The 22,998-nt window shown below is 41.0% G+C and overlaps 1 protein-coding gene across 3 annotated transcripts in view; it reads left to right on the top strand.

The window, feature by feature from the left end:
• The window catches only part of LOC147673477 (tudor and KH domain-containing protein-like), a 619,192-nt gene that overhangs the window by 562,298 nt on the left and 33,896 nt on the right, over window positions 1–22,998 (top strand). For 2 of the 3 annotated variants that reach the window (XM_086947328.1, XM_086947329.1), the window contains exon 11: window positions 16,801–16,891. In XM_086947328.1, coding sequence (XP_086803454.1) covers window positions 16,801–16,891 — 91 coding nt within the window. Of the gene's footprint in view, window positions 1–16,800; window positions 16,892–18,054; window positions 18,592–22,998 lie in introns of all 3 variants that reach the window. The other variant, XM_086947327.1, reaches the window with a different exon arrangement.

Consider the following 22,998-nt stretch of genomic DNA (forward strand, 5'->3'; position numbering starts at 1 on the left):
CCACGCCTAAAACGATTTATAGTACTATGATAGTTAGAAGAGGAACTGATCAGGGCTATAACTAATGGTGTAAGTGTGGAGGAGACTTTAGAAACTTGCTCTAGCAAAAGCATCTGCTGGCGAATGTTCGACAGCAAGAGCAGCGGAAAAATACTTGGCCTGGCAAAAAAACTGTTACAAATACAGTGAACAAGACAGAAAACTGTGGGGACTGAGATCCAGGAGATTAAGACCTATAAGGGGGAACTTGTTTCTGGCCTAGGGGCATACAGGCAGGTTTTCAGAGATATTACGGAAAATTATATGGCGAGGAGGGACACGGGGATAAGAAACCTATAAGGGAGTGCCTAGAGTTGCTCCATAATGAGCAATTTTCGCAGGAATTCAGAATCTCTTGATGCTTCATTGTCGGGGGAAGAAATACAAAATGGATTAAAAGAGCTCCCTTCTGGTAAGGCAGTGTGTCCCAACCAAATTCCCCTAGAGTTCTATAAGAATTTCTTTTTTACAACTCTGGGTGCCGATCTAAGACACACAATGTGTGGGGTGCAGAAGGGGAAGCTCCCCCATAGTCTTGGGCTTGTGCCAATAGTCATTTTTCCAAAAAAGGGGAAACCTCCAAATGTGGCGGCATCTTATAGGCCCATGAGCCTTATGAATAGCGACACATATTTTTTCTAAAATATTGGCCAATTGCTTGAGTGGCATTATAAAAAAAAGGTGATATCCCCTAGGCAACATGGTTTTATTCCAGGCAGAGGAACAACAAAGCACATCTGGAGAGGGATTACTCGATTTGATATTACGTCAGTATCTGCAGACACAGTGGCACTTACTGTAGCTGATGCTGAGAAGGTGTTTCATAGGGTCTCCGGGAAGTACCACTCTTGCATGTAGTGATCGGAAAGGGATTTAAAGAAGCCAAACCGGTACCTATAGAGTCCCTAGTGCTGACTCCAATTAATGGGTGGACAAATTGATCCCATCCACGTTACAAGGGGAACCAGACAGTGGTGCCTCTGTTCTTCCCTTTTATTTGCACTCTACATTGATCCCCTCACCCGGAAAATTGAAGGCAACACAGCAATTCAACCCATTCAGCTTCAAAGCAATCCTACCAAAATGTTGGGGTATGCAGATCTGCCAGTTGTGATGGATGAATAATTTGCAACTTTCGATTGTCGGACGGTGCAATATTATTCAAATGGTATTCCTGCCAAAAATGTTGTACTTCAGAACAATTCATCGAGTTTGAAAAGCATTTGTTCAAAGAGATGAAAAGACTGGTCAATAAGTTTATATGGGCGCATGGAAAGATGAGAAGGGTGCTTACGTTCATGTCCCTCCCCAGGGAAAGGGGGGGGTGGGCGGTCTCAGATGTATTATTGGGCAGCGGTAATTCAATATACAAGGGTAATGCTTGGAGGAAAGGTTGGTGGTTGGTGGAGAAGTGATTTCACTTTTACTGGGGCACTCCATATTGAGGTTTGCTGGGCTGCACGCACAGCATTATAAAACCATCTTTTCAGGATATTGTATGCCAGCCAAGACCGCCCAATGGGGTTGCACAGAAGGAACTCTTTGCCCTCGCAGTTATAGTGCTGAGGCCGACATTGCTCATATGTTTGCTTAGTGTCCAGTTTTAGAGCGGCTAAAGTCAGCTATAGAAAAATTCTTGACGCAATCTATGAGGATTAAAATAAGCCTTACAGCAGACCTCATTCTATTAGGGTTTACGAAGGAAGGAGTTCCATTGGTGCAACTAGAGTTTGTTTTTATGGCCATGGCAGTAGTTAGAATATGTATTTCTTGTGCTTGGCTAGATCCTGGCCCACCTTCATTCCAACAGTGGCTCGCACTGTGTTTAGCTATTTATAATCTTGACAAGGGTATATATGAAAGGAAAGAGGCCTAAAGCTCTAGGGAAATGCCCTTGGGCCCCTGTGTGGAACTGGGAAATTGATAGCGAGCTGAGGCAAGCCACAACCTAAACAGGTTAGATGTTCTGGTACACCAAATGCAGCTTAGTATTATCACTCCTTTTTAGCTCATGCTTTGAAGTTTCTAAAGTGTTTTTATTCCCTTTCTTAACCTATGTATTACTAGCAATGCTTCATCATGTATATATGATGTATTTATATAATGTATTTAACTGATGGTGGTAAAATGCACATTTAAAAAAGAAAGGTAGACTTCCTGACAAGTTACCTCATTATGCAGGGCCTGAGTTGAAGGCCTTGCCAGTGGAAAAGCCACATTTCCATATAAATTGAAATCCTTCACATACTGGTTTTACATTTCACATTAATCAATCTTATGAAATATCCAACGTTTTCACCATCCACAAAATGTATCAGAAAGATCAGTACCTCCTATGGTTGTTTGAATAATGCTCATATATTATACTGATCATGTAAGTTTATCTCACACACTCTAGAGAATGGCATGCCATCACTGAGCAACTAAGAAAGGTGTGACAGCGGTGTTCTATTAAACATTCTATTTGGTAGCATTTGTAAGGCAAAAGCATGGCATCGGTCATGCAGTTACACATAATATTGTGGCTATATAAGCTACAAGGGAAGAAGTGGGCCAGACATTCTTATTTTTTTTTTGCTTCCTCCTTCTGCTGCTTTTGCTAACCACAGCATTGTTGGGAAAAGATGGTACTGCTATAGGGTCTAAACACAGCGTTTGAATCTACACTGCACTTGCTGCTAGTGATTAGTTACCTGTAACTGTTTTCTTTAATTTGTTGTGTGATAAATTTACATGTGACCATCACATATACCTTGGGCATATAATGGCAGGCTTGAGAATTAGATGGAATTCAACTACAGGCACAAAGACCTCTCTCGGAATGGTAAAGAATATGCATAAAATGCCCTATAGGCATTGTGGGTTTCAGAGAACATTTATCATGCGTATTTTGAAACATGCCTGAAACAGAAAAGTTGCAGTGTTTAGAACCCAACACTGGTTGCCAGTAAGTGCGCTGCAGATGAAAGATGCAATGTGATTATTTCATTACAGTTAGCTGAATTCTGAAAGTGTGGACACATTTGAAGAATTTCTTCCTCCAGATGATGCTGAGAAATTCCTTCTTTGAGTTTTGAAACATTTTTAAACTGCTACTTAAAAGTTTCAGATTAAAAAGGATTAGAGGTGTGTTGCTTAAGGCCTGGTAGCACGTATGAATATGAAGGTATGCTTGGCTAGACACATTTTCTCTGCATACAGACTAATAAGAAACTGGATTTACCATTGCATGCAATACCTTTTTGATGAGTTTATGAAAATGCAATGGAAGTTGTGACTGCTTAGTCCTTGAGTGTCATCTCATCGGCCTCTTTCAAATACACTGTTAACCAGTTCCCAGAAACTTTAAAATCTGTTCACCCGGTGAAGAAAAAAGATAAGCTCTGAATAAAAACATGAGTTCCAAATACAAATCTACTTAACAATCTCTGCTTATAACCTCACGAGGCAGTAAAGTTTTCTTCTATATATCCAAATAGCATTCACACCTGTTAAGTCAGGGGATCGATTCCACCACATACAATTTCTGAATTGATTCACTGAATCACAAGGAGTTGCAATAATCAGAACTGAATGTGTTGTCAATCTTTCTCCGGCATCTCTACCAAAATTTGAAACTTCACTGCCAGAGTTGTTGCAGGACAATGAAAATTCAAGTTATCTTGCTTGCTAAGGACTGGTTATAGATACAAAGATAGGTTTTTGTTTTTTACTCCAGATAGTTTGTAACCGCCAAGGAAATAGGGAACAGTAGACATAATCCCTTATCTCGTACATATACCATCTGAGCTGTTTAACATACCCATTGTTCGTTGTGTAGTTAGATCTCCAGTATGACTACTTTCACATTTCCCCTCATGATGGAGTCCTCTTCCTAACTGTAATTTTTTTATTGGAGGGTAAACATTACCGGTACTGATGCTGTTTGGACTAGTGTTCTTCTCGTGGAACGTTGCAGAACTATGTACTAATAAAATAAATGTCTTAATGTAAATATAGCTATCATGTCTACAGGAAACGTCGTTGGCTGGAAACATTTCAGTAGTAAAATACTATGTAAACAATAGTTCTGCCTACAAGTTCAAAAGTGGTCAGGCTAATGGTGATACAGATATGTTTATCAGTGGACGATTGAAACTATGAGTATCTTAAACTAGCAATAATTTACATTGTATTAGGGTTGACTTCTCTAAGTTCAAGATTGCAGATTAACTTTTATTGTTCAATGTATAAATTCCACCAGAGAAGCAATTCAACATTATATAGTGTTGCATAGTTTTGATTTTATTAACACCACCACAAAAAGGGGAAAACCATATGTTATAATAACTGGGCTATCTTAATTCAAACTTGTACAATACTATACATAAATATATAGAAATTTGGAGTTGAGAGACCTGGCATGTACCTGAAACTGTATTCCCAAGTAATGTGAAAGCTGACAAGTGAGTGAATTACTCTGTGAGCACCTAAAAGTTAACGGGTGGAAAATAAATTGATGGTTGAGTAGACTCTGATATAGTGGCCCACTTGACTAGAAGAGGCAATAAAGGTTACTCTATAATTGATTACATAATCTCTAGTTATGGTAAATTTTATTTCAGAAATGCATATACTAGATTCAATTTACAGTGATCCCCTAATACTCAAAGTACATTTAAACATACCATTTCAGTTGACCTCTGACTGGACTCCGGGTACCTGTAATGGAAAAGCCGATGTTAATCAAAGTAGTTGCCGATTGTATTGGGACCAGTCTATTACAAAAATCTTCAATGAAATTGTATTGACGTGTGTGGACTTGTCATGATAATGGTTCATTATTTGAGTTTGAGTCCTGCATACAGAAAATTAGACTATGGAAAATAAAGTATAACTTCAGTAAAGTGGAAAGCACTCCTCAAAAACTTAGATACTAAAAAGCAGAAATAATCACATCTTAAAACAATTTGAACAGTAGTCTGTATCTCGGCTAAAAGAGATACAAATATTAAGGAAGAACGGAAGAGATATCCAGCTGCTCCAAGTTGATCATAACTGGCAACATTGCATGAAGCTTTCCCGTGAAACAAAAATGTAAGATGCTTCTCGAACTGTTGCTGTCCCTAGCGTAACAAAGACGGGTACCTCTGTGATTCCATCCCACCACAAATATGGATGGACTATTTCAAAGTTATATGAAGGAGGTGAAATGGAGCCCTCTGGAAAACAAATATCTCTTGCCTCAAAATCACCATTTTGAAGAGATTTAACCACCAACATGTAATCAAAAAGTTAATTACATAATTGGAACAAAATGCTCCGGGGCTATGATCAGATCCCTGTAACAGTAATAGAATTAATACGTTCTCTGGGGTGAATTTCTGCCCCCATTATACTCCTACTGTTCTACAACTGGCACTCTTCCCAACTCATGAACATTGCATTATAATGCCTCTATATACAAAGGGTTGTAGTAAAAAAACACCCAGTAGTTCTAGGCAAATTGCACGTCTCGAAGTTGGTTGGAAAGATTTTTGCAAGGAATATATTAGAACATTTGCATATTGGGCCTAGGAGAAATATATAATTCTCTGTATACAATCACGTTTCAGACCGAATTGCTTGGTAACTGGCAATATTGGTATATTAATAACTATCATAAATAAATATGTAGTGACCAGAATTCAGATTGGTTATGCTGCTTTTATTGATTTCTCCACAGCTTTGATCATGTTGATAGACTGAAAACCTTCTGCATTCGCTATTCCATCTAGTTTACTGAGACTAATAATACTGAAACTAATAATTGCATTGCATTTGTCGATCTGGTGTAAAATCTTGAAAACAGACAATGGCCCAAAAACAGGGCTGTAAATTAGCCCGGCTCCTGTTTGCTCTGTACCTCAATGGTTTGTCAACTCAGTTCTTAAAAGTTAAAGATGTCTTCCCTAAATTAAACTTTGATTTAATGCCGATTGGTCTGCAAACCTACTTAAAGGTCCTACATGAATATGCAGTGAATTAATACTTGGATATAAATGTTTCTAAAACACTGATCATAGCTTTCAAGGGCAAGAAGCATTGTAAATCTATTTGTTAGGTCTTGGGTCATGAAGGTTGGAGGTGGTAAATAAATACATATATCTCGGAAGAGCCGGCTCCCATAATTTAATTAGTAAACACCATTACAGCCAAGTAGGATATAAGTCCATAGCTCATGCTGGTACGTTTAACCACTATTATACGTCCACAGGGAGGAGAAATTTTAACCACTTACTAGAAGTTTATGAAACAAAAATACTCACCCGCTTTAAGCTATGCTTCAGAATGTACCCCTATGGCAAATTGGTCTTTTCTAAACTTCTGTAAGGGAAAGATCCTTCAAATCGTTTGTACGGTGAGTAAAGCGATCCCAGTCCTGGCTATGTGTCTGGAATGTGGTCTCTCTAGAACATCTGTCTAGGCGGTTGCAAAGATAGTCCATTGGGGCCATCACATAATTCATGCTTCAAAGGAAACTTTAAGAGAATGTTTGAATCGAGAAATGTTCACAGCTTTCAATAACAAAGATGCATATGAATTAGACAGGTTAGGTTGTATAATTAAATGACTCCAACTATGTTCTTCAGGAAGGCTGCGATTATTTTTGTAAAAGTCTATTTCTCAATTGTCATTGTGCTGAGGTAAAATCCGAAGTAAGTTATGTTGACATTGTTTTATCAGACCTAAGCCTTAGCTATTCTTTCTCTTTCATCGTGTTTGAAGATTGCAATTAAGGTTAGTTAACTTTCCACTTAGTAACCAACAGGCAAATGGGCAGAACAGACATCTGACTCTTACAACGGTCATCTTTGCCAAGGGGGAAAACTTGACTTGTATCATTTTTTTATTTATTTGGAAGTCTTATATAGCGCTAGCTAGACCTGGGGGTATCGGAGCGCTTTACAACATATTGAAGAGGAGACAAAATACAGGTTCAAAGGCATTGAGGGAGGAGTACAGAGAAAGATCAAAAGGGAATCTGTACAAATTCTGCTGAGTGTCAGAGGTAAGCTGTTGAGGGAGGAAATGTTCAAAAAGGAGGCTTTACAGTTCTGCTGAGAGTTCGCGGTGAGCCGTTGGGGTAGATGGGTCAAGGCGAGGTATTGAGGAGGAAGAGTCATGAGGTAGTTTCAAAGTCCTAGGGGAGGCATGACTAGAGATGGAAAGGTTCGCTTTGTGGTGCCGACCCAGGGGTTAAGAGTTCGGAGATAAGGAAGAGGTAGGAAGTGGTTGTGTGATGACTGAAAGGCTGCCCGTTGGGGTAGCGGTGATGGGTGGCCTCCTGGTGGAGGTGAGAGTGTCACGTAATTGCGTTCGGGAAGGCGCGGTTGAGGTAGAGATTTTAGGATGCTTTTGAATTTTTTTAAGGAGGGGGTGGTTCTGATGTTGACTGGGATGGCATTCCAGATTTTTGGGGAGTTTCCTGCAAAATAGCGTCCAGCAGTCTTTTGTTGACGTGCTTTTAAGGGAATGAGTAGGAGAGAGTTGGAACTCCTGAGGCTTCTCGCTTGTCTGGCTTTCTTGAGCTTGGAGGCTAAGTATTCTGGTTTCCCTGTGTACAGGGCGTTGTGTGTGAGGCAGGCAGTTCTGTAACTGGCCCGCATTTCGACTGGGAGCCACTTTAGATCTTTGAGCGCAGGAGAAATGTAGTCAAATTTCTTGATTCCGGTGACCATTCTGGCTGCAGCATTGAGGGTGGTTTTAAGCGGGGCTAGGTGAGAGTGAGCTGTCCCGGAGAGAACTGCGTTCCCATAGTCCAGTCTGGATAACAACAGGACTTGGGTGGCTTGCTTGAGGTCGGAGGCGGGATGTGGGGTTTGGTTTTTGTTAAGGAGCTTCAGATTGAGGAAGGCGCTCTTGGCGGCTTTCTTGATGTGGTTGGACATGGAGTTTGTGGTCAAGGGTGATTCCCAGTGATTTGACCGAGGTTGCCAGGGTGAGATTTCTATTAAGGGTATCAATAGCTTTCACCCCCTTCAACGATTTGCGGGTTTTCATCCTTGTTTGAGATGAGGAGGTTCTCTGTTTTCCCCTGATTGAGTTTAAGGTGGTTCGTTGATAGCCATTCTTGGACTTCCTTGAGGGTATTGTTGAGTCTTTGAATGTCGTTAAAGGAGGAGGTTTCCAGGTAGATCTGTGTATCATCTGCATAGAGATGAAAGGGGATATTCGCTTTCTTCAGAATGGAGGTGATAGGTTCCATATATATGTTGAACAGTTGAGGGGAGAGAATGGAGCTTTGAGGTACGCCTCTGTTACTGGGAACGAGTTCGGAGGCAAAGGATTTGATTTTTACTCTTTGTGAGCGATTTTGAAAGGAGGACCACTTTCTCTGCGCCTGCCCGTTCTTTGAGAGCTTTGATGAGAAGACTGTGGTCTACAGTGTTGAAAGCAGCAGACTAATCTAGGAGGATGAGGAGACAGCAGTGGCCAGCGTCAAGGGAGTTGAAGATGTCGTCCATGATGTTGAGGATTGCAGTTTCGGTGCTGTATCCTTTCCTGAAACCAGATTGGTGTTGGTCGAGCAAGTTTGTTGTCAATATGTTTGTTCAGTTGACGAAGGACACATTTTTCGAGGACTTTGGCATGGATAGGAAGATTGGAGAATTATTCAGGTCGGATGCGTCTAGGCCTGGCTTTTTCAGAAGAGGAGTGACTTGGCCGACTTTAAGGCAGTCTGGAATGGTGCCAGTTTTTAGAGAGCGGTTTATGATTTCGCACCAAAGAGGAGCTAGGGAGAGTTTTTGCTCTTTGACCATTTGAGCGGGAATGGGAATGGGATCGAGGTTGAGAGGATGGCTTGGAGGAGGAGATAGTGTTGAGGAGCTCCGAATCTGAGATGGGGTCCAAGGAGGACCAGGTTGTTGCTGGACTTTTTTTTGAGGAGACTTCGCTTATTGGAGAGCAGTCTTTTTCTGGGGGAAGAGGGTTGAGGTCCAGAGAGTTCAATCAAGTTGATTTTTTCGTTGAAGTTGGCGAACAAGGATCTATCCAATTAATTTATCTTTCTATAATGACCCCTCGAAATGAAAAAGTATGTTATTGTATATTCCGATTTTTTTCAAAGTTTACTGAAAATATTTTAAATGTAAATATAGATTATGCACATTTTTTGTGTTTTACATCACTTGATATAAATTTGTATTGTTTCTCGGTTGAGGTCTGAATCAATTGTTAATATAATAAACTTGGCTAGTGTTCTTAGTAGTGTGAGCCCCAATGTCCCCACCTATTATGCTGCAAGAATTAGATCTTTATAGCTAGATGTGAAGCTCATTTGCGAAGTGTCATTCTGGATCCTTTCTGGTTTGCCGAATGGGTCCCTTTATGATCTTTATACTCTGTTACGAGGGAGATCCTTTGTGAACCAGGGAAAGTTTCACTGTTTACAATTTGTGGAGGAGAGGGTTGCTGCACATGGAAAGGCATTAGAAGAGAAGATTGTGCTCCAGATCAAGCGGACAATATGTATTCTGGGAAGGCAGAGCAAGGTGGAACTTCTGGCAGGAAACAATGGTTAAAGACATTCGGATACACTTGTACAATACAAGAGGTAACACACAATTTAAGCAATTGACATTAAACGCACTCCGGAAAATAGAGGGCATTTGCATACTTTAGAAAAGATGTCTGCTGTCCAAATACATGTGAAGGCTGCTCTTGCACTGGTACCCAGCACAACAATGTGTTGTCTGTAGTCAAAACAGTGAGGATGGGAATATTCTTTGAGACATATACAAGGTTCTCAGTGATCAGAAAATGTTTAGACATCCGTGGCAGGTGACTCCTACTGAATGGAACACTGAGGAGACTAAGCATCCTTGGTGCTGTGTACACTACTCAGTAGGGTCAGACATCCACCTTATATGGCTAACCCAGTGGACCAATAGTCAGTGACAGAGTTTGGCAGATAAGCAGGTGTAGGCTGGGTCATCTCTGGCAAGGTTGAAGAACTAGAACTCCCCTGTGGAGTGGTGTGGCTCACTGGTTAGAGGCGGCAGACCCGGAAGCAGAGAACAGCCCGGGACCAGGGTTCGATTCCCGACGCGGCAGGGTCGTGGACCAGGGTCAACGGACTCGATAATTCTCGCCTCGGTGCCTACTCTAACCAGGGATCACACTCGGCAACTCTGGGCATTAAGCTTGCCTCATCTCTACAACAGCCCCCCACAGACTCCGGGGATGCCTGGTTTCACCTTGGAGATACCCAGAAGGGACCATCTCACAGGGAAAGCCAGGACGGGTTCCCCAGCGGTCTTCAGCCGAGATGGGGTAACAGTGCGCTTTACAAGTATCATCATTACATTACATCACATCTTGAAGGAAGAAATAGCCATTAAGAGTTTGAAGGCAGCCATCAAAATGCCCTACACTGGGTGGTTTGGGGTGTGTGATTGGGGGCAGGGAGATTGCAGACAGAAGCAAGAATGGTGGTCATCGCCAATCAGAATAAGGACAATATAAATGTGGGCCATATAAACCAATCTCGCTCCTTAACCACATGGCTGCTGGGCGTTTTCCCCCCCCAGTGCTGGAAAATGCCATTTTAGTGGCACTATGACGAGCTCAGCTCGTCATCAGCACACGACACCCGTGGGTGATGACGAGCTGAGCTCGTCATCAGCATCGAAAGGGTTAATACAAAAATCAAGATTTATACTAAAATCTTGGCAACATGGCTGAAGGGGCGGGGGGTTGCTACTCATATCAGTAGGGCTTTGCAGAGGGAAGTAGAGTAAGCTACAACACAAAAAGATGATTCACCTGATAAATACAGCACTGTGGCTCGGGGGCGGCAGGTGGTCCTTTCTCCTTTCAATGCATACAAAAACTTAGAGAGATGCCTGGAAGGTGTAGGACTTCAGCCAGTCACACCTGATTGCGGTCTGGGTGTGCAATGAAACCAACATGGCTAAAGTCAGAATGAATGACCTAGAGACCCAGGAAGTAATGATTTGGAGAGAAACGTGGTAGGGGTGCCCTCTGTGGCTTCTCCCATTTGCATTTATTTATGGATCCGTGGCCATAGAGATTTTGCAGCAACCAAGGAATTGAAGGCATGCAGCTAGGTCTGGACATGTGTAAGCTCACAATGTTTGTGGATGTTGTGCTGGTGTCATTGGCTGGCATGTTGGTATCTGTTCCTGTGCAGCAGAATGAACCTGATCTATTATACAGGTATCTGGCTGAAGATACACGTACCTAAGTCTGAGTTAATGAGCTTCACACCAACTCCTAATAAGCATTCAGAACTAAAGGAAACAACCCTTTCCTGCTGAAATAAGATTTCCGTTAAATATCTAGCCATAAACTTTATACCCAAGGGTGAGAATTCAAACTATCCCCTTCTCGCCATCTACATTAAGAATGATTTCAACCACACAAGGAATGAGGCTTCTCTCCAAAGTTATAAAATAGCAAAGTTGGTGAGTGACAGAGTGTATGACAGGGAGTCTAATGTGAGCGTTTTGTACAGTTGCCGCAGGACACCAGTTATGCTTCAATTCTTTGACAAAAAGCTAAAAAAAATGTTAGAGGGATTGGAGCAGGGTAGGGTCATTGACTCTCATACGGTGGCACTGGGCCATGGTCTGCAAATTGTGGAGAGTAGTTTGAGCAGCCTCACTGATCCTCTTATACTAGATCTATATATATATTAACATACTTAAATCATTCCCTATCTTCGGGCTGGGAATCCCTCCGACATTAAAATAGCAGAATAATTTGTTAAAATGTCCATAGGCCTGAAACATCGGTTTAGTAGTTAATCCACCTCATTTGAATCGACCCAAACTTCAGGCACTGAGGTGAAAACGTTAGCTCCTATTCGCCTGAGAGGCCACCATAGCTCAGATTTCAAAGCACAAGTGCGAAGAGAATATAATGAATGAGTTGGGAGGAGCGAGAGTCATGTGAATTTATAAAAGATACCTATGTTTGTAACTGGAGTTACTGGTAACTTGGGGTCTGATGTAGATTTCGGAGAACAGGTTCCTCAATCACAATAGTGACGCATATCCCATCTGCCGAAATATAAATCCCATAATATCCTATGGGATTTATATTTCGGCTGCCAAAAGATCTGTCACCCATTTGCTGAAATCATAGTCTGGCCCTACGTTTTTCCTTCAACATTGGATCTTTTATATCGTCACATGCTTGAATCCGAATAGCAAGCAGTACACATTCTATTACATAATAAAAGTGGGAAGCACCTCCTCTTTATTGAAACAGGTTACTTAGGACCGCCTGCCCCATTACTGCATCACCTTCTCGTCTACATCAAGACAGTGATGCTTTGTGAATGTGTGCCTACTCTTTAGCTTTGGAAAGAAAGATCCGACAAGTTGTTTTAGGTCTATGGCAATTTTAACAGTGCATACTGCTATTTAATTTACCAGGAATTCCCAGTCTGAAGTCTGGGAATGATTCAATCATGTGCATTTATAAAAGATACTAATGTTGGAGGACTTGACTTTTAGGTAAGTAACTCATTTCTCATAGAGTTCACAATCAATCCCATGCCCAAGATGGATTGTTTTGATTTTGCAAAGGAAAGGCGATGACCTGGAAAGGGAACCAAAAGGCTGATGTTTACTACTATCAATAGAAAGGCAGGTGCTGATGGGCACGCTTGTTCCCCAGTGGGTGACGATTGGTATAGTAGGCTTTAGCATATGCAGTGCACAGGAGCCACTTAAAATGTTTGCTTCAACAGAATTATGTAAATTGTTGCAAATGTGTTTTTATGTGGAAGGCCTTTATTGCATGCACTGTTTGAAGAGTTTGGTGAAGGGTTGGAAATGGATGAGTGTATTCTGGATTTAAGCAGCCATGGACAAATTGAACCTATGTGTTCTCTACATTTTAACAAGTGAAATAGTGACACACCTATCTCAGTTGGGCTAGATTCTGTAGATTTGATTATAGTAAATCAACGAACATTCCCTACAAGCGCAAGGTAGACTCTTTCTTTGGGATACTCCATTTAAACATTTCATCTGGCCATTACACTGGAGATCATATAACACTGTCTTGATGTGTTTAATATAATGGATATTGAGGAATGTTGTGATTTCTGCCAAAGTGTCTGTTTATCATAGTCTGTAATGAGGAATTCAGGATAGCGTCCCCAACTAATGTCTATTAGGAAGTCTAAAACCACATAAGTAGATCCTCTCAGCACATCACTTCCGGCCATTTGTAGTGGTAATCCATAAGAACGATAGCAAAGTCCATGTTAGGCCAAGTTCTGAAAGGTCCAGAGATGTCCAGACCCACTTTCTGACAAACAAAGGTTGGCTATGGGACACATGCGAGATACGGTGGTCTTGCAATTCGTATCTGATGCGAAACAAACTACTCACTGCCTTGCCCGTCGTTCAGTTTCTCCATCCATTTCCAGCCACCAAAATACTGTCTCAATAGGTTCATTTCCATGAAGACATTGCCATGTTTCCACTGTTTACAATGGTCTCACACATGACCCGTGGAGGTATGCATTTGTCATTAGGGAAAACGATTCACCAACTACACTATGCTCTTGTGAAATATTGGAAGTTTTCACAAGGTTCATTTAATCACCCTAGGCACTTTCAGCAAACCACTTGCCTTCATTTACTTCCACAACCTGGTTGACGTACATTGCGGACACAAGCAACCACATTCATCTCTTCATCCTCTTGAGCGCTCCCCCCCCCCCCCCCCCCCCCACCAGTGGTTTTAACATGGCAATATTGACTAACAGTTGGCAATGTGATGGGTGTGTCCTGGTGCTTGGAACAGTCTTGCCACATGAGCCCTGGATGCTACCCCACCACCTAGTATGTTTCTGAACAAGTGGCTTTTCTGTTCGCAAGTTAACCTCGTACCCCAAATAAAATGCAGGAAGTGTTCTACAGGCTAGGAATTCTTTCTCTGTGTCAGAGTATCTTGTCTGCCTCGCTCAGGGTTTTTGAATCATAGGCAACTGTTCATTTGCTATTGTCTGATCTTTGGGAAAAAGCTCCCCAAAACCACAGGCACAGCTTCCACAGAAATGATGCATTGTTTGCCACAAGAGAAAGGTTGTAGTGTTGGACCATTATTTGTGTTACATGATAAATTCAGAAACCTTTTGTTGCCAGTTGCCATACAAATACAGCAACTTTTAAATTAAAAAATGCGCAATTGTTCTATTTGTGCAGCAAAGTTGTATACAAAGTTGCTGTAGTATTCGCAAGTTCTGCAAAATATCGGTTTATCTTTATCATTTGGTGCAAGAGACATACAAATTGCTTCACTAGTGATTTTTTTGGGAGTCACCCCATTGGATAAGATTGTGTGTCAAAAATAATCATCTTGAGGTCCGAGTTTGCACTCATCTGCTCTTAAGGTGAGGCAATCTTTCGACATTCTGAAACAGATTCTATGGAATTTCAAAATGTTAGCTTGTACTTTGGTGAAGAACAGTGCATCATCTTGGAAACATCTGTTTGCTTCCTTGTCCTTGAAAATGTGGATCTTCATGTGTTTAAACAATGACACCGAAGATGTGAGACCGAACCACGTACATTTGTAGGAAAACTTCTAAAAGAGTCACAAATACTCTGAGGTCTCAAAGCATCTGCTAGTTCAACTTGACAGTAAGCACTAAGAAGGACTTTGCTTCCTTTATTCTGTCTTTTCTGTAGCTTCTCCAATAAGTTTCACAAATCCTTGTGAATGCTTAAAATGACATGTCTTCATTTCTGCTTCTCCAGGGTGGCATCGCTCTGAGTTTTATCAAGGAGTCAAACCTCTTTAATCCTCCAGTTTGCCAGACGACCTACTCAATTGGTGACAGCGGGATCCCAATACTAGTCCCCAGTGTTAAATGTAATAAAATGATGAAGCTGGTATGTGGTGATAACATGAGAGCTTTATTTGCGATGCTCTTGATACATCGAGGTTGGCATCTGAACTGCTGGTAAACTGTCATCTGGGAGCGTTCGCCCGAACGTTCAAAGATAAACCACCATGTTTTTACACACTAGAGCAGATATATAGGAAAGCGGGAGAAACCAAAACAAGTAGTATGTGACTGTTGCAGTCATAAAAAAAAAAATCTAAGGGCCTTATGATAAGTTTGATACCCTCAAAGAACCTACGTCAACTTTGTAATAAATTGTGGTATTACCCAAACGTGTGGAAACAGAGACCGCTACTGTTAACATGCATATTGATCCTGAAAAGTTGGGTTATCCAGTATTGGGTTATCTTTCATAGATTCACATGCCTGAATCATTCCCTGTCGCCGAGGCGGGAGTCCCACGGTGTGGGACTCCCGCCTCGGCGACGGGGAATGATTCAGGCATGTGAATCTATGAAAGATACCAATACTGGATAACTGAAGTTACAGGTAAGTAACTTGTTTTCTTCACCCACAGGCATAAACATGATTCACCCACTTACCTTCTAGGGATCACTTATTACATTTCATTGGAGCAGCAACTCTATTAACTCTGTGACCTCACTCCAAAAGTGATATCTGACCTCTATCTCAATCAATCTGACTCGCTTGGCCTTATTATCTCTCTAGTCTTAATCATCAGACTTACCAGGCATATACTAATTAATATAAAATCCTTGAACTCCAGCCGTAGACAAAGGATGTCATATCAACAAACCTGGCCATGGAAAACTTTAACTAAGAATATCCAGACTTGGCTTAGCTGTTCTCTTGTTGACTACTTAAAACTATTCTATGAAAAGTCTAAAAAGACAAAGCTTTTTTTATTTTTTATTTAGTCAAGCACCTTAAAATGACATTTATACTTTCAGCAATATTTAATGTTTGAGCCACAGACAAATGAACAGATCTGCGTGTTTGCCAAGCCATGCAGAGGATGCATCTTTTAAGGTGACCTTGTGTACTGACTTCCCAACACACTCATTAGTCTACTTGCCGTTCCATATAGAAATCATGAAAATGTACAAAACCTGTTTTGTTTTTTGTTTTTAGCAGGAAAAACGTTTTTTTTTCTTGATAGCTTATTTTTTCAATTTTTCATGGATCTATATGCAAATTTCCCTGCTTTTTGAGTCATTAAAATTCTTACAATTCAAACTCGATTGATGGAGTTAGAGGTCTTCAGGGCTGATGCTTGATCGCCAGTCCTTTCATTGGCATAAAAGGCGAGGTCTGAGTAAAGTGGATGGGCTGCTAAAAAGACACTCTAAAAGCGGTTTTAAAAAAAAAAAGGGATTTCTAGTGGCAAACTCAGACATTTAGGCTGCAAAAATAGTCCTGTATGGAATGGCCAGCCAACCTATACTCACCTTTGCACGATTTGGGAACGGTAGTTGTGGGAATCTATGTGCCTATGAATTTATGGCCTATGGCCGTAGTGAAATCCAAAGTTTTTGGTCATGTTGCTGTATTTTGAACTTTTGAGAGCCCCATAAAGTTCACAAACGCCATAGGGTTGAGCAAGAATTTTTTTTTTAGTTTTCTGAAAATTAATGATTGCTTGACATGAAGTAGTTGATGCATCAGAGGCATGTTTACATCTGCAAGGATAGAGACTTTCAGGTGCTCTATGTATGGAGATTAAAGAGAGGGTGAGCTTAGATCGGCTATGTGACAATTTCTCATGATTGGGAGGGAGAGTTATCCATTTCCAAACCTTGCCCAGCCTTTGCACGTCATACAAAATTTGTGGATCACAAGCAAGGTACAGCTATGATTAAAAAGCCTCCTTTTTGTTTTCCTCATAGGAGGATGTCACAGGTTGCTCTCTGAGCGGTTTAATGGAGACCAAAAAGAGTCCAGAAGAAGCACTTACGTTATCCTGTCTAAGTCTGTCAGGTAATCTGGTATAAATGTGTGTGCATTGAACCCTTTGGCTGGATTCACGTATTGTAAATAGTAGTAGTGTTTTAACTTTGTCTTGTTATGTTCAAAATAGGCATCTACTCTGAACAAAGATCAAGATAGTGATGTGCCTTACATCTTTTCTTTTAATGACCTATAAAGAATAGCTCAAAGAACAATCCTCACACTATAGACTATTTGTTTAATGTATGTAATGTAATATAAATGATTTATAAAGCGCAAACTCATGCCAGAGGGTGTCTTGGTGCTATCGAAGTCTGATTTTGGCTGCAGCAATATCAGTGTCAGATTTGTGCTACTAGATTTCAGGCCAACAAAAACAGTGATGTTAATAGAGAATGAAGCGTACTGTCCTTGGTTATTATTAATGGCTAATGAGTAATTAGTGAACTGGGGTTTTGAGAATAAAGGGTGCATACAAGGTTAGCATGAGAATTAAGAGTTTATACCAGTGGTAAAATCATAAGGTGGCATTTATATCCTTCGATAACTGGTTAGCAGATGGCAGTGACGGGTTAACAAACTGCTCACAGAGGTCAGCTTTAGTGGTACACATCTGCAAGAAGCAAATGTGGTAGGTGAGCCATAAAGTTGGCCACATATTTAAAGCAAAGTTAAGAGTACAGCTACAGAGTAGCGGAGGCAGTCCAGGGAACCAACAAGAAATCCACTTTAATGTTTAGCAGATGCAGGGATCAGGAACCAGATTTCAGTCATGGAATGAGAAGCTCCAGATAGCAAAAGTGAGTGTTCTATTTTCGAGTAATGAATACATTCATAATGTAGAGGTTAGAGTTGATGGATAGAGTAATGGGTAATCCCCGCCAGCAAGAAATAAGTCTATCCATATTGGTGTAGCCTAATACAGGAGGCAAAGTCTATAGTTTAGCCGCAGAGAACATGCAAGGGCACCAAGCAGGGGCTGAGTTCTGCCGTCAAGTTACTGGAAAATTAAATACAGACAGTCCTAAGTTTAGCCATGGAGCACTAGGTAAATACAGGATGCAGAGGTCAGCTGGTCATTGATAATTGGCAGATGCTGAAATAAGATTTCAGACTTAAACAACGTAACATTAAAACTAGGAAGCGTGTGTCGGAGTTTGGCCCCAGCATAATAGGTAACTTTGCTTGTTTAGATTGTTGCATCCAGTTGCTCCGATCTGATGTGGAAACTGAAGCTTACCCCCTGAATCAGACTTTTACATTTGTTTTGGATGCTACAAAGATCTCCACACCATCTGACATCCTGCATGACTCCAATAGCCTAGCAGCTGGCATTAGCATGGTATCATTAGATGATGTTACGGATTATGAGCAATTCAATGGGACTTCTGTGAGCAATGCTGAAAGTTCTATTGATACACCTGTCATGCCCGGCATAGAACCCTCAACTGAGACAACAGAAGTCCCCAGTAGTGGCACTGGCTCTTCTTGCCCAAGTCTGGACAGCTCAACATGTTCCCCAACAAGCTCAAGCCTGCTAGAGAGCAGCTTGGAGGACAGCAGTACCTATTCACCCCGGGGCTGTTTTTATTATTTGTCTTCAGAGGACTCTGTTTCCAGCTCTGTTTTTGACAGTGACTCCAAGTCTGGACTCAACTCTCGTCCAAGCGTCATATCCATCAGTTCAACGGACAGTGACCAGGAAGATTCCTCAAGAGACACTGAGCGAGGTATGAAGGAAACTGTACCAGTGAAGTATTTGCACCTAAAACAAATTCACAGCTGGGTGATATAGTGATTGGGTCTCTAGGCAATATTTGCAATGCGTAGGGAGAATCCTTTCTCGCAGTGATGGGTCACATACAGAGAATCTAACAAATCACAGGAAAAGTGTGAAGTGTTGCATTATAAATTTGAGAGTTAGGATACCACTATCACTCTTTTTTTCTATAGTGTATTATGGTGAAGGTCTTCCCTGCACAAGTATCAGTTCACGGAATAGACATAAAACGATGGGTAAAAATTATGTATTTGAGAACAGACTTTGGAATTGGGAAACTATGTCTGGCACTAAAGCTTTCACACCTGTGTGCTACCTTATCAAAGTTACCGCCACAATTTGTTTTACCTCTTTTGTGTTCACTGGGGAGGCGCAATTTTTACGTTTGATTTGTAGTTGACGTACTTGAGATCCGATTTAATGTATGCCAGATTAACTTTAGGTGAACTCTGGACTCTCCTTTCACGTTCATCTCTTTGCCATAGTGGGCAGCAGTGAAGAGACAGTTCATTTTTTGTTTCAATTAGAAATATGTCGTAAATGGCATGCAGTGACTGCTGGACGAACTTGCTTGAGAGTTCCATGGCTACCTTCAGAAGATTATGTGCTAGTTAGCCTCTGATAATTTAAACTCGTGAGCTGCTTACACTTCCTTCTGTGGCCTCTTGATATTTCTGCATGTTGTAGATTATTTTGATGACTGATTGTTAGCATATTATGACAGTTAGCCATTCCACAAGATTGTTGTACTTTATACCTCGTTTTCACTAATTTTCCCAGATTTAATGCTGCAATCCACTGTCAAAGTTTTGTACTTTTTTATTGATATGCCTTTCCACCATCTTTATATAGAAGGAACAAAGAAAAGGTGCATGTTAGCCCATAATCCCAGGAACCAAAGGTAGCAACTGTCTTGCTTGAAGATTTGAGAGAGGAGTTTCAAATTACAGAAATGCATTTGAGACTGGCTCTATGTTGATCATTTTAGCCACTTTGTTTGTGACTGTCTAGTAACTGATATCAAATCGAAATATCCGTTGTGGAGGGAAATCTGCAATTCTAGCTGATTATATGCTTTTCTCCATGCTGAAGATGTGGAAGATGCATTCAAAAACACTTTTTATCTACCTTGGTTTTTCTAGATTAAGCACAGCAGTCCTAGTCTAAAGATTTTTATTAGACACTGCAAAAGTATTGTTCCTTCCTGTACTTTATCCATGGAGGTTCATCAGCTCTTGTATCTTCATGGCCTTTTGTGACTTAAGTCTTCTTTCTTGTGAGGTACCGGTAGTGGAAGACTAGCCACATCAGCTGTGGGCTGTGCCTCCTCTTGGATCAAGAGTCTGGGATTTGTCCTTGCCTTCAAGATGGGTAGATGTTCTTCAGCAGAGGGTTTCTGCTTCAGAGAAGACCCTATTGTAGTAATCCACCTCCATATGATACCCTTTTATCTGAGTGCATAGTTATGACCAAAATAGATGACAAAGGAGACCCTCCCCTAGAAGCAGAGGCTCTTGATGTCTAGCTGGATCTCGACAGTGAGCAATACATGGATGTTGAACTAGGAGTCTTTGAAATTCTTGACATGGAGTGCATTGACATACCGTGTCTGGAAGTGGAGTCGCTTAATGTTGATTGGGACAGAAGTGCAATTGACACAAGGGAAGCTTGTGTATGTGGGTTTGATCAGGCGACACCAGGGCAATTCAAGATGATGTCCACAGAGAGATCCCTCTGGTCATGGCTATGAGAAAAGGAAAGAATTCCAACACAGGATAGCTTGTAAGGGAAAATGGATGACAAAAATACCTTAATTAGACCAGATGCACAATAGCTTAGCTAGCGCACTCCTAAAAGAGGCAGAGGAAAGAGGCTAGGTCAGCTTGTCTATTAGTCCTGGGTTTCATGTTGAATATTTTGTCTATCTAAAAATATTGTCCAATGAATAGTGAATATAATTCTGAAAGCAAAAGCAAACTTGATTAAAGTGAACCACCTAATATCTGCGATGGTCTGATCTCTCTTGTTGGTCAAAATCTCATTCTTGCACATAGTCTTAATCTTCTTCTTTAGTGTGACAATTTTCCCAACTCTTCTCCATGGACACTTTCTCCTGTAGATGACAGGATGGAGATTAAACAAAAGCTTGGTGAGAGGTCCTGCAAAGCTTAACATGAATCATTAAATAACTAAAGACTACAGTCATCTTTGAGACCTTGTACCACCTTTCTTTGGTGTCCAGTTTGCTTCCCTTGATTTTGAGACTGCTAAAACTGGCTATTGAGGTGTTCTCTGCTTCATCCTCCACAAAGGCGACTTTAGCACGCTTTCAGAAGAAATGCAGGTCACCTGAACAAGACCCATTCTTCCTTCCTGCAAACATGCCTCATGATAGATTCATAGTGTCTGCTTCAAGGAAGTATCATCCCACTTCACCATCTGCAACTGTACCTACTCAAAAGGTAAGCAAGTAAAATGATGCAGTTGGTTTGAATTTTTGTGGCATGTAAGCAACTGCCATGAAGACTGCAAGTGCTAATAGCCTACTCGGTGGTATGATACGTTCCTGTGGGAGGCTACCAGGGGACAGGTAGGATTTTTTTTAGGAACTACAAGATTGCATGATTGTTTCTAATAAAGTGAGGAGTTTTGTGGCCGATCTAACTGATTTTGCCACCCATGGCTAGGATCAGATGCTTGCCATTCATCACATTTACCAAAAAAACGTGCCCGGGAGGCCCTAAGCCAATTGGTCTAGGGGTAGAAAGGAAACTGCAGCATTAATAAGGATCATTGACAATACTGACACATGTAAGATGGCGACATGGAGGACCATGCATATGTGGAGGACATTATTACCTCTACATAGATTCCAGAGTGGATGCCCAAGTAGGGGCATGGTTCTCTCCTGAATCTTTTTGGTTGGTGTACGGTTTCTTTTGCTTTTGTCTTTTTTTCTTTTGGTGATGAGTTTTTTTCTTTACATATTGGAGTATATCTTAGGAACATAAATATACGACTTGCATCTCCATGTGCTAAAAGCATAGTTGAAGCTGTAGTTCAGTCAAGGATCTTTATCTGATTCCACTTCAGTCAAGCTGTTTAACATACCATTCAGAGGATGATAGCAAGTCTTGCAGTTTCTTAAATTCTAAAAGGTGCAGTTTCATTTTTTTGCTGTCTAAATCCTACATTAGTCTACATTTTACTTTAATATTTCTATATTCGAAATAGTTTACTGGGCGGATTGGATGTTTCTTTTTCAATATTATAGATAGATGTTGCCTATTGACGTCCTTTTTTTAACTACCGGGTACCAGTTTTCATTATTCTGTTTTGTTATACCATTTTCATTCTCCTTTTTACTGTAAGTTGTATCTGATAGAATTCTAGTCGCAGATTCCTTACCTTAGAATTATCACCAGACTTCAGATTGGATCCGGGAATGTTTCGTGGGCAGTACCCCTGCATGCCAGTAGTAGGTGTCATCCACTCTGGAAGTGACATGTGCAGGGCCTGTATAGGTGCAACCCCAGCGCGCTGACGTCCGTTATCTTTTCGCACCAGTCCGATACGGTGAAGAGCTATCCCCAGTGACTTTTTAACTCACAATTTACCAAACCTTTTGTAGAAGATTTTTGAAACCTTGTCTCCTGGTGTGGCAGGGATGTCCGCGAGGAACGCTTGTTTTAAGCTATGTGGCGCAGTCACTGGGAAATGTCAGTGACCCACACTTTGTTTGCCTCTGATGCCTTAAGCGTGATCATGACGTGAAGACCTGCATTAACTGTCACGCAATGCACCCTAAGAAGCGCTCTCTCTAGGTCCTTCTGGCTCGACATGCAACACCTCATTCTCGATACCTATTCAGCTGAAACAATTGTTCACAAGGAACACTTTTACAAAAAAATATTTGAGAATGAGGCAAATATCTTGATTTTTTTTCTTCAAATGCTCTCTTGTGAGCTTTACGGGGAGAATGTCTCTATTAATTAAACAATGAGGTATTTAACCTAACATAAGTAGCCTGAAGGTTTAATACAGTTAGTACTCACTTCAGCCAAAATGAGTAGTCTATTTATTTGAGAATGTAAGATCTTTATAAAAAACACACAATTAATTGAAATGCATATGAAGAATAGAGGCAATTGATGTTTGTGACCCCAGTGAAGTGACCATAGCCAGTTTCTAATTTAAAAACACGAAGTGACTGTGTAGATTTGAGAACAGGTTATTGGAAAAAAGCAGCATGTCTTATAAATTTCTGATTCACTGTTTTCTGATCGAGGACCAGAGTATTTTTTCCTCGGGTGCTCTCAAGACTATCCTTAATGGTGGTCGATGACGTTCCCCGTCA

Source organism: Lissotriton vulgaris, chromosome 12, assembly GCF_964263255.1.
Source record: "Lissotriton vulgaris chromosome 12, aLisVul1.2, whole genome shotgun sequence".
NCBI classification, from domain to species: Eukaryota; Metazoa; Chordata; class Amphibia; order Caudata; family Salamandridae; genus Lissotriton; species Lissotriton vulgaris.